This window comes from Centropristis striata, chromosome 19 (genome assembly GCF_030273125.1).
Source record: "Centropristis striata isolate RG_2023a ecotype Rhode Island chromosome 19, C.striata_1.0, whole genome shotgun sequence".
Taxonomy (NCBI): Eukaryota; Metazoa; Chordata; class Actinopteri; order Perciformes; family Serranidae; genus Centropristis; species Centropristis striata.
Window position 1 is genome coordinate 8,955,286 of NC_081535.1, and position 18,280 is coordinate 8,973,565.

An 18,280-nucleotide genomic window follows, 5' to 3' on the forward strand; every position below is an offset into this window, starting at 1 on the left:
TCTATTTGAACGTTAGCTACATGTTTATTTCTCTATCCTACTAGCAAATCTCACTGACAATGCTTTAATGACAGTATTAATTAGATAACACGTTGCAAACACAAAAACAAAACAGCTCAGGAGCTAATATTCTTACAAACTCTTATTTTTAAGTAACTGAGACCAACTTACAACCACACACACATACACATTCCGCAGGAAACCTTACACCTTCCATATTTCAGCTCTCCAACAAAAACACTCGCGGCCCCTGGCTGCGGTTGAAAAGAAAGAACTCGACGGGACGACGAGCCAGCCAATCAGAATCCACGGAGATTTCGATTTCTTGCCTGCTTCAACACGATTGGTCCGTTCCGCCCCTAGAGGCACCCTCCCCCGCGCAGTGATTGGCTGGTTTTCCCGGCTCTATGGAAGTCATTTGAATACGCCTCGCTTTGAGGCTCATTGCAGGAGCAGAGCTGCTGGTTCAAATTGACTCAAATATCTGAGCGGAGACACAATGGAGGAGAACACGGCGCAGACACATTACTGAAAGACTTATCTGTGTGTTACACACTGTGCAGCTCCATCCCGGAGTGAGAGCAAACCAGCGGACATTACAAAGAGTTGGGATAGTCTTGTTTCTTCGCTTTTTAAACTGTTTCCAGTGGAGGAGGTTGCACTCTGGCATTGAGCTGCATCACATCAGAGGTAAGTTTTATTCAGGGTGTGGGTGATGGGGTTATTAATAGAAACAGTAACCTTTATTATTATTATTATTTTTTTAATTATTTTTGCATAAAGAAAGTATATTATGTAACTCCTTGAGACGTTTGATAGGGCAAAAGCAAGACATTTTACTTTACAAAATGTACTTTTATACTCACAAACATGTTTGTATAAGGTTTCATTTAATTACATTCATGCATTTGCATCCAAAACTTGCCCATACTCTTTATAATTAAGCTTTAATTGATGGCTCTAACAAACTAAATCTCCTAAAACGAAACTTTATTGTCAGAAAATCATTTTAACATAAAAAGCTTGTGTTCATTCAGTCTTTTGATATTTGACAAAGCCAGTGCCAACATTGTCCTCCCTCATGTCTATTTTCTTCCTCCTAGCTACATTTGTTGTTGTTATTGTTTACCACCCATGCGAGTTTATAATTAGGCTGGCAGTCAGACACACACAAACATTAGTCACCAGCACCTGTGATGGGATTGTGGTTACACAGCATGGCTTTTTCACAGTCAGCTTTTACTTTTACTGTGTTATGACTCAGTCAGAAACCCATAATGTAGACCAGGCATGGTGGCCTGGTGTGTATATGTGTGTGTGTGTGTGAGAGAGACTAACAGATTGTGCATGTGTCTGTAGGGAAAAGAAAAAAGAATATGAGAAAGCGTGTGTACTTGTGGCCAAACAGACTTGAAACAGCCTTATTCCCTCTGCACGCCTCTATTTTAACCAGTGTTTGCTGAAATGAATGCCTCAATTTTCTTTCTTTGCAAACTTGACACGACAAGCTGCTTAAATACCCTCAAATTAAATGGTTTAACTTATTCATTCATTAACACAAAGGCAGTCTGAAGAACATGAGCAACATTTTGAGCTTTAACTGCTCTAAAAGCAGTTGTCTTCCCTCTTAATGTTACTTTTTCCTACTTTAATCCTGACATTAAATGGTATTACATGCTTTTAGGCATGATGTGTGAGATCTGTAGGTTTATTGACCATAGAAAATGAGTGTGTGTGTCAGAGAACCCCCTTACACAAGCTTAGGTTTATAACAAACCCAGCAGCAGGGGAGATAATGGGTCTTTATCCTTTCTGACACTAGGTTAATACTGTACTAGCCTACCAGATCATACAAGGGACAGGTGTGTGTGCATTTGCGTGCCTTGATGCACTTGTAACCCAGTGGGTGTGTGTGTGGAGCCTACACACAAGGAAATGCGTGCTTGAATCCAGTGCGTGTGGGAATAAGAGATAAAAACAGGAGCAGCAGTGGGTGAATTGTATTCCACATATCTCCCCAGCAAATCTGTGCATGGTGTCCGTATCCGGCTCTGTTTGCCTGTCTATCAGATTTAGCTGCAGGTGCAGGTTTTTAAAGAGGTCAGCGGGTCCCAGCGTCTGGTGTTTTGACAGTGGCTATAGGCCTCACAGAACCTGTAAGATTACTCAACCCTGGGTGGAGCAGTTTGTTTGAGCTCTGCAGTGTTCCTGCCAACTTTAGTTTGGCTCGTTTGGTCTGGTGATGATGATGCTTTAAATATGGTGGTTGCCTGAAAGTTTCAGACCTCAAACTTAAGAACAATGGTACATATTGTTTAAGTTACATTCTTTCTTATTACAAAGTGAAGGAAGTCAAACCCCAAAAGCACAAAGGATTGTGGGTATGGAGAGACAAATTGGTTCAGATTCTTATGCTTGGACAGCCAAGAAGCACACAAGAACATCTACAGCTTGTATTCATCTGTTATTCATATGTTCTTAAATACAGAAGAAGAGACAGACAAGTGCATTAAGTGAGTGAACTGAATAAGGGCTGCAACTAATCATTTGGTCTTAAAAATGTCAAAAATGTTATTCCAATGTTATGTCTTCAGATATCTTGCCCTGTTTGACCTACAGTCGAGAACCCCCAAAATATTTAGTGTCTTGTTACATATGGCCAAGAAGAACCACTAATCCTAAATTGGAACTACATAAATGACTGAATTAACCAATTATCAAAACAGTAAAGGTACAGACTTATTTTCTGTCAATCAACTTATCCTTAAATTCTGTGCCACATTCGCCAAAACCTGACGATTTCTGCAAAGGGAGTTGTGAATGGGCTCAAAAGTGCAAAAAAGAAAAAATAGTAATTGATATCCAACATACATACCTAAAAGAAGTAGAAAAGAAAGTAAACCACAAAACAATGTCATCGTCCATCCCAATGTTTCATTGACAACATTTGTGATATGCCAATCCAGTAGACATAGCCCAACATAGCCGGGTGATACACTTATTAATTAAAACCATTATTTGTATGTATGTGATTCAAAGTTACCAACAACAAGTTATGGTGAGTTACTCAGGGCTGATAGTTTTTAAATGATTCAGTAGTTAGGAGGAATAATAGATTTATCTCAATGGCTAATGGCGTCTAAAATTAAGAATAGTCACTTTTCCTCCAACAGGAAATAACAAATTAAAGTTTGAGAGTTCAATCCTGTAAACACAAGTGATCAAGCCCTGATTCCAGAGTAAGATGGACTTCCATTGCTTTTGGTTGGACTAATTAAATGCTCTTGTACAGGCCTTATTTAACAGGATTTCTGTGGATGGTTTAGTGCTGTTTAAAGGGTTAACTCTTGTAAAACCTGTCTACAGTGCAGTTTTGACGATACCACAAGTAAGTGATATGAGCACGGCCTGGACTATAACCTCATTTATTGTCACCAATAAGGCTGACTGTGGAGGGTCTCCCTCAGACTCGTCTTGCTCGCGCGCCTTACCTGCTGTACCTTATTAGTGTCAAAGTACATAAGGTACAAAGTAGAACAAAGATAGTGTTCCATTGCTTTGACCTTTCACCACTCTGATAAATTGTTTTACAGGTCCTCTTATCTGGTTCTTTTCTCTCACGCCATGTGTCCACAGTTACCTACGTACTGTTGTCTGTCTGTTTCCCAGCTAGTAGCCATGCTTAAAGGGCCTCAAATTTGATTAGACGTCACAAAAAGCAGGAGGTTTTGCTAACACAACTTCTCTTGTTCCTTTCAGCTCCTGGTGTGTTTGAGCATCAGGGGGTTTCAGCACTATTATTAGGTAAGAGTACGTAGATGCTCTCTGGGGTCATTTGGCTTTGAGTAAGAATAATTTAGACTGACTAAGTTGGCTGCAAAGTGCTTACACCACCCTGCATGATTATACTGTATATGTGCCACGTGTAGTTTTATCTGCTTATGTCACCATAGTCATCACGCCAGATTCATATACCTTTATTGCACTTGGCAAATAAAAGTGTGGAATTATGACGCATGAGCTCACAGTCGATGATGTCTGTAAAGGTACAATAAGTTCACACCTTACAGAAGAATGAGAATATCTGCTTTACTGGTTTGACTGATGTGCAAATGATCCCAGGCAGCAGAGACAGGGCATCATGCAGCCTGACAGTGGCAAGCAGAGTGTGTGAAAGCTGCTGTGTGCGTCTGATCTGCCGTGATCTGCTCTGATCTCTTCCTGGGGGTCTTTGTGTGGTTGTTAATGCCATGACAGGAGAGATAATACCTCTATTGTTGAAGACCTCCCCCTTGTTCTCCCCCCCCTGGTATAACTGCTCTCAGCATAGCTGGCCGTACCTTTTCAAAAAAGCACATTGTGTGATTTGGAAAAATAGTCTGGGGAAGGTTGAAAGATTTAGACTTTTTTTTTTTTTTGGCACCAACTGGAGTGAAGTTAGTCAGTGCTTCTGGTAATCTGCAGCGTTACAAGAAGGAAACTAGTCCAGCTGTGAAATGCACTATAGATTGTATAAAAGAAATGGATGTAGCCACTGAGATGTGATGTCATCCATTAGTCTGTGGACTACAATTTTGAAGCCATTTATTTGGTATTTTGGCCATCGCCATGTTGTTTTTTTGAAGCCAGAAGTGACCATATTTGGATTAGAGGGTGGAGCTAATTCTACATACTACTTGGTTAGCGAGATGCATCCGTAACTCACTTTAACTGTAATATTAATTGGGATGCTACATATGGTTTGTAAAAAAACAAACTTAAGAACAAAATGACCATGTGACAATTATCTCATCAGGGAAAAAAAGCTTACTGAGGGAATAAATTAAGTGAGAGGTAGGGTCATGTTTTTATCATAGACTCCTATAGAATTTGACCTTTTTCTTTCAAGCAACCAGAAAGAATGCAGGTTTAAAGCACTTCTGCATTGGCTTCACTTTTCGTCAAGTTGTTTTTTTTAAGCCAGAAGTGACCATATTAGGATGAGAGGGTGGAGCTAATACTACATACTACTTGGTTAGCAAGATGCACCTGCGACTCACATTAACTGTAATATTGATTTGAATTCTGCTTATGGTTTGTAAAATAAATAAATAAATAAAAAGTTAAAAACAAAATGACCATGAGACCACAAACTCATTAGGAAAAATGCCTACTGAGGTAGGGTCATGTTTTTCTTATAGACTCATATACAATCTGATCTTTTTCTTCAAAGCAACCAGTGGAGTCGCCCCCTGCTGGTCATTAGAAAGAATGCAGGTTTAAAGCACTTCTGCATTGGCTTCACTTTTCTGATTGGGAGGCCAAGTCCACTTCTTTTATATAATCTATGTCACTTACTCATAATCAGTTTATTCCCCTAAGGTTAAAAAAACAAAAACACATTTTAGACATGCATTAAACACTAAAAATATTTAAAGCCAGACAAAGGCAGCGTTCACATAACGTAGAATATTTAACAACCATCAACAAATGCTGTTGTCTCTTTGAAGCAGTTTGGACAAATTTCCCTGGGTTTAATCCAATAGCAGATGATATTTGCCCGCAGCCCTATTAAATGTTTAATTAGTTTTACCCTTTTGATGAACCAGGTTGTGGCATTTTAGGCACCAGACACGACAGTCTGTGACATTTGTCAAACAGGAGATATTGTCTGTTTGTCATATTGAATGGAAAATGCATTATGAAATAAAGCGTGCAACGTTTATAAAGCCTTTTTCCTTTTTTTTTAAAGTTCAGGACAGGAGCAGCACACATGAAACTGTATCATTGTGGTTTTGTCATTACAATGTTCTTACAAAACTATACATCTCGATCTTTTCCTGTATTTTTATTTCCACATCAAACCCTTTTGTAAGACTGCAATTTTTCAAAGTTTACAAACAAGAGAATTTAAACAATGCTTTCAATATGAAATTATGCTCCAACACCATCATTAGGGCGTCCATACAGAGTCCAACCTATGATTTAGGGAGAGTAAAATTTCAGTGCAGCGGCATGCAAGCCACAAACTATCCAAAGGGTCAACTTTTCAGGAAGTCAGTCTGGAAAAACCAAGATTGGTTCAAAATTTGTAGACATGTTTTCCATTCGCATAAGGTCACCTTCCAATACAAACAGATGCTCGGAGAAAAACAGCAACTAAACTGGAGTAAATATTACTCAGTAGATGCCTTATCTCAACTCGGCCACCCGAGCTTTCCCAGATTACATATTGTAATTTAGGAAGGTAAAGCCACTGTAATCTTTTAACCGAGTTTGAAGAAAAAACAGCAGACTGAGATCACAGAGTTCAGAAGACGGGCTGGCACTGGACTGGCTTACACTGGCGTGACGCCAGGCGCTGTGGTACACAGGAGTGTGTGTGTGTCGTTCAAGCCATCATTTGTTTATGTGTGACATGTGTGTGTGTTTGGATTATGCCGACATGGGGCTAGGCGCCATCATGTTGGACAAGTGTGTGTGTAAGATGTTGGCTCAGGCAGACACTCCTCTGTCGGCGCTGCAATGGACAAACAAAAGTCTGCCGGATTCCTGCAGGGTTTTTGTTTTCTGGCACAGTGTTCGTGCATGTGTATACGTCGCTGTGTGGGGCATGTGTGTGAGTGTGTGTGTGTGTGTGTGTGTGTGTGCGGCTCCATTTACGCTGGCATGTGGTTCCTAGACAGACAACAGTAGCGGGATAAAGATGGCTCCAGAGTTAAAGCACGCCTTGGTGGTGATCTGGGATCAGCTTACCTAACCCAAATCCAATTATCTACACCATTAAGAAAAAAAAAAATCATTGCTGTCTTGAGAGCATCCATCTGTTGGCCTATTTTCTTTCCCTTATGCTGCCCTGATGCCGAAAAATTTGATTAAAAAATGTGTACAAAAAAGCAATAGACAGTTTGAAACAACCTATTGGTAATAAAACTTTACCAACAAATAACTTTGAGGGAAAGTGAATTTCACAAGGAGGTGTCTTTCAACAGTTCAAAGCCAAAACGGTAAACAGAGGAGGGGTAAAATTATGTGATTAAGTGTAATTACTTTTACAGACGCTTCTAAGTCTAAGCATTGCATGATCGAGTTGCTCAAACAGATATTTTCACGACATGTGAACGTTGCTCAAACATCAACCACATTCTCAGGGAGCGGGGGGGTTGTGTCATAGTGTAAAACTTGTAAAACTACAACTACAGAAGACTTTTGTAGTCATGATTTTTGATTCAGATAAAGTACAGACAATTCTAGGTGAACTATAGTATGTTTTTCACTTCGGTAGTACCATAATTAACTCTATTTTTGAAACTAGGCACTATTAGTGAAATAATTGATTGAATGATGGACAGAGATCAACAAAAGTAGATGTCGGTATCAATCTGTGCTGGTTCCAGCATCTTAAAAGTGTGGATTTGCTGATTTTGAATCAATATGATTGGATGCATTTGGATTGTGTTAATTTAAAACAGAAAATATGAAGGATAAAGAAAAAAAACTGTATATAATTCAGGGAAAAGTCATACTTTCATGTATTGTGTGCTATAGTATGTAAATATAGTATGAGGCACTGTGAATTTGTCTACACTTTTAATGTATCTTGATGTGTTAGGTCAGTGTTTCAAAAAGATTCTTCTACACAATATATAAAGTCATGGAAAAATGATTAGACCACCCTTGTTTACACCCTAGTTATTTTCCATGTTTTTCTTGATAATGATTTTGTTTTTTATCAAGAAAACCATGGAAAATGTCTAGATATCAGCTCTTAAATTAACCTCTTATCAGCTATTTTTGTTGTTATCATTATATTTGTCCAAAAAAATTTAACTTTAGTTTTACCAGGGCATTAAAATGAACAAGAAATTGAAGAGAAAGGGTGGTCTAATAATTTTTTCCATCACTGTATATATATATATTTTCAGACCTTTTTATAGGCTATTTCCTTGTAAATACTAATACTGAGCTATCATGATGTCCTAAAATGACAAACACCATGATTTTATCCTAGTATCCATTGTTAACCTCCTCCTTGTGTCTCTTCTCCAGGTCATCATGCCTCCTACGACCCCATACGCCGGGAAGTTCAGCTCTTGCGCTCCTTACAGCAACAACAACAACCACCCTCAGCCTCACAGCCCGTACCGCAGCAACACGGCCCCGAAGCCCACGAAAGAAAACGTCTGCAACGGCGCCTACTCATCTTCAGAGAACCCCTACGACATACCGCAGCCTCACAGTTCGTATCGCAGCTCCTCGGTCTCCTCTATGACCGCCAAGGAGCATCATTACAACAGCAGCTGCGCGGTTTCAGAGAACCCGTACTCGCCGCAGCCCCACAGCCCCCGACAGCACAGCACTTCCTGTCCCGGGCGCGCGTACCGCCACACCAGCAGCAGCAGCGGCAGCGAGCAGTCTTCTCGTAACAACTCTGTTGTGGCCAAAGGCAGACGTTACGGACACGGCGTCACCGCTAGCTACGGGGAGATGTGTTACCACGACAACAGTTTGGTTTCAGCGTCCCTTGAGGCGCTGATTCAGCACCTGGTTCCTACGGTTGATTACTACCCTGATGTAAGTACCAGTAAAGTGCTATTTTAGTGTTTGGAAATGTGTTTAGGAAAGACGTCTGTGTGCACCACCCCTTCTTGTCCTAAGAGCTATATTGTTTCCTCATCATCAGAGGTCGTATGTGTTCACCTTCCTGCTGAGTTCACGCCTCTTCCTGCACCCGTACGAGCTCATGACGAGGGTTTGTCACCTGTGTGTGGAGCAGCAGCGGTCCGGTGACGCCCTGCTGGATAAGGTGGGAGGATGACACACACACACACACACGCTCACATGTCCATGCGCACAGCTATTATTTCTCCTCATTTCACTCCCTCTCCCACACAAACTCACACCCACCGTGACATCGTCACACTCTCGCCCACAGACACACACACAAACGTCTGTAATTCTTTTTTGGGAGATAATGTTTATCGACTGGTTCATAAGCAGAGAAGTTTCAGAAAAAGGGCTCAAATTGACACAAGGGAAATAAAAATGAAGGGAACACATTTAATTGGAGCAATAAATTAAACAAGCGGACAAATAAAAGAGGCATATTGTGTCAAAAAGACAAACCACAGTGGCTGCTTTTGTGCTGTTTGAAACATAAAGGTAATGAGAGTTTTCAAGACAGATTATATCCATAGCTGCTATAAAATCATATTTTTCCATTGAAAGTTAACATGCAATGTAATGTTTTTTTAGATCCGTTTCCGTGAGGTGGCGCCTAAGCTGGTGCAGCTGCTGACCGAGTGGACGGAGACATTTCCATATGACTTCAGGGACGAGAGGATGATGCGCTGCCTCAAGGACATGACGCACCATGTGGCCCGAGGTGACGAGGTCAGTGTTGTTAGGTATAGAGGAATTTTAAACAAAGAACACATGAGCAATTAGGATAGAAAGGTTGCCAGGTAACAACAAGTTTTTGACTTCCATTGGCCTCTTGGCCTAACAGTGGCCTAAATCCTGCACACACGGTTGCCAGACTCATGCCAGCACAAAAATCTTTACATTCATGTCATATCGTAGTAGGTCCTGTGTTGGTCGGACTGTCAACAGATTTGATATATTTTTTAATTTGATTATTAATTTTAATCATTGACAAAAGCAGATATTCAAATATGTAAATTAATGGTGGAACAATTAAGTGTTTATTACACCACAAATTTGAGCCGAGTGGAGCTCCGGAGACGGACGGATGGCTAGCTAGTTAGCTAATAGCTAGCTTGTCAGTCTTTGGAGCTACCATCCCAGTGAAGGTATCTAGTGGTTACCAGTGGACTATTTCATAAGAAAATGGCTCAAGTTGACACAAAGGAAATAAAAATGAATAGGGAACACATTAAGTGTGAATAAGTGTACAAATAATAACAGCATGTTGTGTTAGAAAGAAACTATGTTAGCTAGTAAATTAGCTTGCTAATGCCGCCATGCTTTAATGTCTCATTGGTTACAGAAAATGAGCGGAATAACAGTTCCCATTCATCTAGTGATAACAGTTGCTTTCTAACACTCACACAAGAGAGTGTAAATGAAGCATAAAGATTAGATTTAACTCATTTACCAACTGGCTAGTTAGCTAGCTCGCATGCTAAGGGGCACAGACAGACAGAGAGAGTTCACAGTCTTTTATTTATGTTTTACATTAAAGGAAATGTTTAGTTTTTTATTCTTTGATAGGTATGTAGAGCTTTTAAAAGACATGTTTATGTTTATGACATGTTTGCCTACCTATACAAGTAGTTATGTCGCGTGTTGTTGGTTTGCAAATATTTATTTTTGAATAGTTCGAACTTAAATGGTTAATTCATGGCCAGTTTTGGCAGGCCTGTTCCTGTGTTACATATCTATCAATCTATCCATATCTAATGATCTGTGTTATGTTTGTGTTATGCTTTCAGTACTCTTGGCGAGCCATGCAGCAGATGACCCAGAGGCTCATCAAGCGGCTATCCGCCCTCGGCCAGTATGAAGAAGCCGTTACTGCGCTCAACGCCGTGGCGTTGGAGCGGCCCGCCTCCCTGAAAAGCAAACAGGCCTCGGGTCAGCGCAGCGACGTAATGAGCGTGTGTGACGACCCCTTCGTCCTCGCGCAGCAGCTCACACACATCGAACTGGTAAGAAGAGATTTGGGACGCTGATTTGGAACAAAGTCTCCTGTGTAACCATCTGTTGTGACATTTGGAGGCAAATCTGCTGGTGTGAGTCTGTGATGAAACGAGTTCTCACAGTCATTTTAATGACATGCGGTGATACTTAACAGGCCTTTCTTATTCATCTAAATTCAGTGAATTTATTATTTTGGTGGCGTTAAAGCAATGTTTAACAACACACGCACATATATAGACTTAATGAAAATGTTAAAGCTGCCTTCTCTTTTTTTGTGTCCTGCTCGTGTGTTGACTTATTGAATTTGTGTTTTACGATTGTTTTTTCTTGGTTTTTCCATAAACCCCTTTGTGTGGTCTGCTTTGCTGCACATAGAAAGTTTATTAATACTGTCATTTTATATGAAGCTTAATTGCTTTCAGTCATATGATGTTAATTCTGGCAGACCTTGTCTCTAAATATTCAAAGCACATTTGTATGTAGTAGTTTTTTTTATGTGTTATGGCTTTTTTTTCATCATCCTCTCCAGTTTTGTTTTCATGCCTTTTTTTGTTCTCGAGCATCTTAATCTAATAATTTTTCACTTATCCATCTCCCTTTCTTATTTATCATGATCCTCTTCTATGTTAATGTTATTGTCCTGATTGTTTCCTCTCCCTGTTTTCTGCCTTCAGGACAGACTGAGTTTTATCGGTCCTGAGGAGTTCATCCAGACATTCGCCATGAAGGATCCTCTGGAGAACCATAAGGTACAATTGAGTTTTAGTTGTGCATTAACCCAAACACAACCCTGTGATACAATCAGACATTAACCATAATCCTGACCTCTCAGTCAGAAAACATTGTGTTTACCTTCTCCCTCATTGGTTTGTCTGCTTTTCCCCGAGTATTTAACCCTTTGGAGTCCACAAAAGCACTGACACATTACGTCTTCATTATGTCATGGCATAATAATGAAGAAACTTCAAGCCCTGACATCTAAAGTTCTGGCTTCAGACTCTCGGGGTCAAATATATGTAGTATGAAATATAGAACTAGATCCTCATTTTATATATATATTCACATCTGCAACATTTAAAATTCTTACTGAGCATGATTATGTCTTGTAAGTAAAAAAAAGAACTATTTTTTAAACTCCAGTTGTATGTTTTTTTTTGTGTCCTGGGTTCAAAATGTTGATCCAGTAAGTCAAAATAAAATATCCATCAGATGAAATAGGTGAGGTGCTGAAAATAATACAAACAAAATAGTGATACAAACATGCACTAGCACAGTTAACACTTTTTAAGTGGCAGAATGAAAAGTATTCAAAAACTGTCAAAATAGCCCAAGACTCCAAAGGGTTAAAGATGACATAATATGCTCATTTTTAGGTTCATACTTTTCTGAAAATGTGATTTTCTCATACGGTCTGTACCCATATTCACCCAAAGACCAGTCTGATTTTTACAGAATCATTAAACTTTACCAGTCAGAATCAGCAGAAAGACAGCTAGTTGCATATAGGTTTTTCATGTTGACGGCTTAAGAACACAGCAACATGACCTGTTTGTAATTATCAACATCAAAGGAATAATATAGAAAAACACCCAGATTGTAGTAATCTTTAAGTCATCCTGTATTATTTAGATTCGAAGTGTCTTCATTTTGGGTCTGCTTTGAATTTATGGTCTGCTTCAGTTACGTTAATTTGCTTTAGAAGCCACATGAAAGATCCTGCTGGCAGATTTGGGGAATTTGTTCGGCTTTTCTTTTTTTTCTTTAAATGTAGCTTTTGAAAATGCATCAAACACAGTATGAAAGAATCATTCTGCGTACGTCTAAGTGTATCTGAAGGGCTCTTTCCCTACTAAGTGGCCCTGTGAGTCAGCTGAAGGGTCGCTTTCAATCAGCGCTGCTGAGAACAAGCTTTCAGCCGCTGTTTGTGACCAAGCTGCACCTCGGTCCTCACCGGCGCTGCGTCAGTTATATAAGACCCACTTTGTATAAAAGAGCCGTTGAGTCAGCGTAAGGGGTCCTGAAGTGTAAGAGGGGAAGTTTGGAGTGGAGTGGGCTGCCGGTGTTGTGTAAGCATTTAATAGAGACATGAATCTGTGGGATTACATCATCACAGGCAAGTCAAGTTTATTTATACAGAGCTTTTCTAATGTTTAGCTATATAAAAGTGGCCTTGGTGAACAGGTTCACCACCACGTGGTCCCACAGAATACCAAAAAGGCCCAAAAGCAGATGGAAATGAGATGGAAATAACAACAGACACGTCACAGACTCGACACGTCACAGACTTCACTGTGCAGGTCCACAGGTTGTGTGGGTGTGAAGGCTGCCAAGATCCATTTGTAATGTGAATAACAGAGTAGCAGCAGTCTGCTTCCGTAATGAAATGAATTTATTCTGATACTCTTGAGAAAATGATGATTGCACTATATTATAATCAGAGCTTTTCCTGGATGGTTTTGTCATAGAAAGAAGAAGAAAACGAGTGTGCCCACAATGGCAAAAACAAAATCAGAATAAAAATTATTAGCTCAAGGTCCACTTACTAGCTTTTTCTGATGCTTTCATCTGCATCTTCCTAATCTTCCTCAGTGGACTGAGTTAGCGCAATTTTTTTTTTCATTTTAATGTATTAAAAGTCAGTACTGGAGCCGGACAGATTTTGGAATACCGATTTTTAGAGCAGAAAAAAATACTGATTACCAATAAGGCAATGCAAGGCAAGGCAGATTTATTTGTATTGCACCTTTTAACGCTAGGGCAATTCAAAGTGCTTTACACAGAACATTAAAAGCATTTAAAAAAACAGACATATGTAGAATGACATTCAAATATGAAAAATAGACTAAAAACAAGCAGATAAAAGACTAAAAACAAGCAGATAAAAGACTAAAACAAGCAGATAAACGACTAAAACAAGCAGATAAAAGACTAAAAACAAGCACATAAAAGACTAAAACAAGCAGATAAAAGACTAGAAATAAGCAGATAAAATATTTTGGAAAAATATTTAATCAAATATACAATTTCAAAATTGAAAGCGAGCTGGTAGAAGTTACAGTCCAGTATAAAAGTTACAGTGCAGTAAAGGCACTGGCAAACAGAAATGTCTTAAGTCTTGATTTAAAAGAGTGGAGAGTTGCAGCAGATCTGCAGTTTTCTGGGAGTTTGTTACAGATATGTGGAGCATAAAAACTGAACGATGCCTCTCCATGTTAACTTCTGACTCTGGGAACACAGAGTCTATATCCTTGTCATGCTTGTTTTTAAACATGTCATCTTCATCTTTTTTTTTTTAGGGTTTCTTCCGGAAGCGTAAAACCAGCAACCTAGAGGCATACGTCAACTGGTTCAACAGACTGAGTTACCTGGTTGCCACGGAGATCTGCATGGTACGTTGTTCTCAAAGAAACACTTGAGAAAGTGTATCCCTGTTTTTACACACCAAAGCTCTTGTTGTTAAGTTTCACTTTTCACCCATCCATCATTCTGAGACACGCAGCTCCAGTTTATGCCGACGATCCAGGAGTCTTTGATTCACCTCCTGTTGTGTTCTGTCATTAAAGCCAGTGAAGAAGAAACACCGAGCAAAGATCATAGAGTTCTTCATTGATGTGGCTCAGGAGTGTTTCAACATCGGCAACTTCAACTCCCTCATGGCTATCATTAGTGAGTATTCAACATAAAACATACTGTAACTAAATACTCACCAACAGATCATTAAAAGCAGCATAGCTCCGCCCCTCACTTGGTTTGAATAACAGGTGATTTATTTGGTTTGTGTCAGTAAATACTCTGTATACTCACACTTTCTCTGTCTTTCAGCTGGGATGAACATGAGTCCTGTTGCCAGACTAAGGAAAACCTGGAATAAAGTCAACACAGACAAGTTCGAAATCCTGGAGGTAAAAAAAACAACAACCCCGCATATGTATATAAGCGTTTGATTACCAGCTCTTAGTGTGTGCATATTCTGTGCATGCATGTATGTGTTTATTCAACATATGCTCTGTCTGACCTCACTCAGCACCAGATGGACCCGTCCAGCAACTTCAGCAACTACCGAACTGCGCTCCGCGGCGCCACCCAGAGGTCTGAGACCGCACACAGCAGCCAGGAGAAGGTGAGAGATCACCCAGGGAGTCTTCTCTAGAGAGAAAAATTGTCTCAAATGTAGGATAGTGATGTAAACTTGCTGTCCTCTCTTTCCACCAGATTGTGATTCCTTTCTTCAGTCTCCTCATTAAAGACATCTACTTCCTGAATGAAGGTTGTGCCAGCAGGTTGACCAACGGGCACATTAACTTTGAGGTCAGTCAGCAACTTAAGCGATTGGTTTTAGAATTATTTGACATGATTGTTGTTTTAAATATGAATAAACTGTGTTTTATGCTCATTTAAACTCAGTAAGATTTGATCATTCACTGTGGGATTATGTAACTTCTCCACAGTTATATTAAGGCTTTGAGATGCAATGTAACAGCGCCCCCTTGTGGCTTACTGCTTCATTAAGAAGCTCTCCTTGTTCAGTATGATCTTGATACAGGTGCATCTCAATAAAGTTTATTTTTGTCAGTAATTCAATTCAAAAGTGTAAAATAACACATTATATAGATCCATTACACACAGAATGAAAGACTTCATGTCTTATTATTTAATTTATTTAATTTCTTCTAATTATGATTATGGCTTACATTTAATGAAGACCTAAAATTCACTGTCTCAAAAAATATTTAATATCACAAAAGACCAATTTTGAAAAGTATATTTAGTATGGAAATGTTGGCCTCTGAAAAGTATGTCCATCTATATGACTCAATACTTGGTTGGGGCTTTTTGACTTGAACTACTGGAAATTAACTTTTCCAGGATATTCTAATTTATTGAGATGCACCTGTAATTATTTGTGTATTTCCTTGATCTGCAAAGCCAGCCAGCCAGCTGCACTTTGTTAACTTTGTGTTAATTAAGTCTGTTGTTGTTGTGTCTCAACAGAAACTTTGGGAGCTTGCAAAGCAGGTGAGCGAGTTCCTGGTTTGGCGTCAGGTGGTTTGTCCGTTTGACAGAGACAGAAGGATCCTCCAGTACCTCGTAACCACGCCTGTCTTCAGTGAAGATGGTGAGTACGCCAACTTCTCTGCATTTATCTTAATACATCACAGCTCATTTGTCATTAGTGTGAGAGAACAAATCAACATTTGTCTTGTTTTATTGCTGCAGAGCTGCACCTTGCTTCTTATGAGAGTGAAGGACCTGAGAACAACATGGAGAAAGACAGCCGGAGGTCTCTCAGGTGAGTGTACACACATGTGCACATACTTAAAATGGTCTACCAATAACATGTATTAACCCTTGTGCCTTATTAAAAAAGTTGCTCAGATGTCTTTAAAGTACAAAAATGCAACCACCATAAGATAAGAGATAAGATATGACTTTATTTATCCCACATTGGGGAAATTTAAAAGTTAAAAGAAAGTTGTCACAGCAGCTGAAGATACAGACACATAGATATAAAAAACAGAATAAAGAATATAAAAAAATAGGACATATACATACATACATTCTATGCACATTATATACATAAACATCTGCTATTTGGCATTTATTATTTATTATTTTTTTGTGTTTTTTTATTTTCCTGAGAGTACTTTGCATTTTACAAATATTGCACATTAGAGAAAAAAATATTAACTACCAAATATTAGTTTATTTTACAATAATCTAGTTAGAAGTAATCAAGTAATCTTTTCACTTTTATTATATAATACTATTATTTTCCACTTTCACTTAGTATTTTTTTTTATCCACCACCAGTCCATCAGATTATATATTGCAACTGCTACTACTTTTTAAGTAAAAAATAAACAATACATAAATAAATGGCTCGGATTAAAATATAATGCATGATGAATGGCGGTGGGGTCTAAATTTGTGGTTCTAATAGGTTTAGATTGGGGCATTTTTGTTTGGCTACAAGGTTCATTATAGACTCATTATAGAAGCTGAGGTTGAACTTCCAAAATCTGAACAAAAATATAATACAAAAATCTGTGTTTCCTTCTACAGATCTTCCCTTCTGCATCGAGAGAATCGGTCCTAAGACAATGACAATCTCCTCTGCTCTGCAGACTGTAAATGAACGAGGTATTTTAAAGCTACAGGTTCCTTCATATTATCTCATGGACACATTTTTATATTCCCTCGGACAACAAACACAGCTGGGCCCATATACTAACAGATCAACAGAAGAATATCTTACAGTATGTGGGCTTGGAGCTCACAAGGAGCATAAATGATTTACAAAATCAAATACTGCAACACTCTTTGATAAGATTAATCAGGTGCCAAAGGACCTCAATGCTGCAGTTTTGAACATTGTGATTCCCAAGAAGAGCTCGGAGTTGTGATTTACGTCATCAGCTGTGCTTCTTCTTCAACATCAGCTCGGTCCAAGGCACTTAGAGGACTTCAGACGCCTGCAGAAGTTGTCAAACGTGGATTTTGTTTATATTGTGGAAGGACTCATACCACAGAAGCATACAGGACCAGTTTTGCCTCTGAGATGGATATGGACCTGGTTGCATTGCAACATAAGCACTGTTTATTTGCGGACACCCTGGCTGTTAGAAACCACAGGGAGGAGAGATGCACTCTGAATGGAAGATCATCGATTTGTATTATAAATAAACAGGCTAACAACTGCTTTTAGAAGTGGTGTTGTCTGCGGTGTTGTCTTGTTGAGTGCTCGATTGTAACGGCAACATTGCGAGCAGCAAATGCACCTCATCCAATTCACTTTCTCTCAGTTTGCACACAGCATCAGTTTCCGGCTATTTTCCAGAGTCATTCGAGCCTTTGATCTAATTTAAAAGAAAGTCAGTACATCAGCTACATATTCCCAAACTCATTTTGCAGACGCTGCATTTATCAATCATGCTATTTGGTTCTAAACATTTTGTGATGTGTGCACTTTGACTGCGTATTGGTGATGCAAAATTGTGCAAATGTCAGCAACATCAAGCAAATCATGCAAGTTAAATCAAATGCACTTCAGTGGGTTCGTGTGTATTGTATTATAGGATTTAGTGACTCCAATTTTAAGGTGTCTTTATATACAGTATTAAGTTGTATTTTGTATCAGAAGGTTAAAAAAAGTGTTTTTTCTTTATGTACTTTCTCTGAAGTTTCACCGTGAGCTTGTTGCTGGTTGGCTGGCTCTGTGTTGGTAAGCTATTTTTGTTAATACAACACCAGTTCATGTGTGACAAAGAAGTGTTTTGGGTCTGAATGAAACACAAACTGATGTGTGTATGTGCAGCTTAAACAGGACCCCATCCTCCTCTTCATCTCATCTGCGATGATGTGATCCTTCAAAATCTGCCTATGAGTGCATGTGATGCTGTTGTGTTTTTTAAAAAGCTCATTTTATGTTTCATTTTATAAGTGTTTTCTCATGTATGCTTTTTTGTGTATCATTGTGTAACTGGTCAGGGTACTTGTACTGAAGGTCTTTGTGAAAAGAGAATTATATTTTTTCTTTCAAATAAACTGAATAACTGAATAATATGAGTGTCGTTTGATTTGTGTTTAAGTGATGCACAAAACAAGCAATAAAACAGGGAAAATATTTTTAAATTAATAA

General features: G+C 39.0%; 1 protein-coding gene across 1 annotated transcript; it reads left to right on the forward strand.

Annotated features, from left to right (window-relative positions):
- The first annotated feature begins 463 nt into the window (after positions 1-463).
- LOC131992757 (ras-GEF domain-containing family member 1B-B-like) lies at positions 464-18,202 on the forward strand. Its single transcript, XM_059358442.1, has 14 exons — positions 464-690; positions 8,029-8,553; positions 8,663-8,785; positions 9,235-9,372; positions 10,434-10,649; positions 11,316-11,390; positions 13,938-14,030; positions 14,205-14,307; positions 14,464-14,543; positions 14,666-14,761; positions 14,854-14,949; positions 15,634-15,757; positions 15,859-15,931; positions 16,705-18,202. The coding sequence occupies exons 2-14, from the start codon at positions 8,035-8,037 to the stop codon at positions 16,736-16,738; spliced, it is 1,770 nt and encodes a 589-aa protein (XP_059214425.1). The 5' UTR covers positions 464-690; positions 8,029-8,034; the 3' UTR covers positions 16,739-18,202.
- The last annotated feature ends 78 nt before the right edge of the window (positions 18,203-18,280 follow it).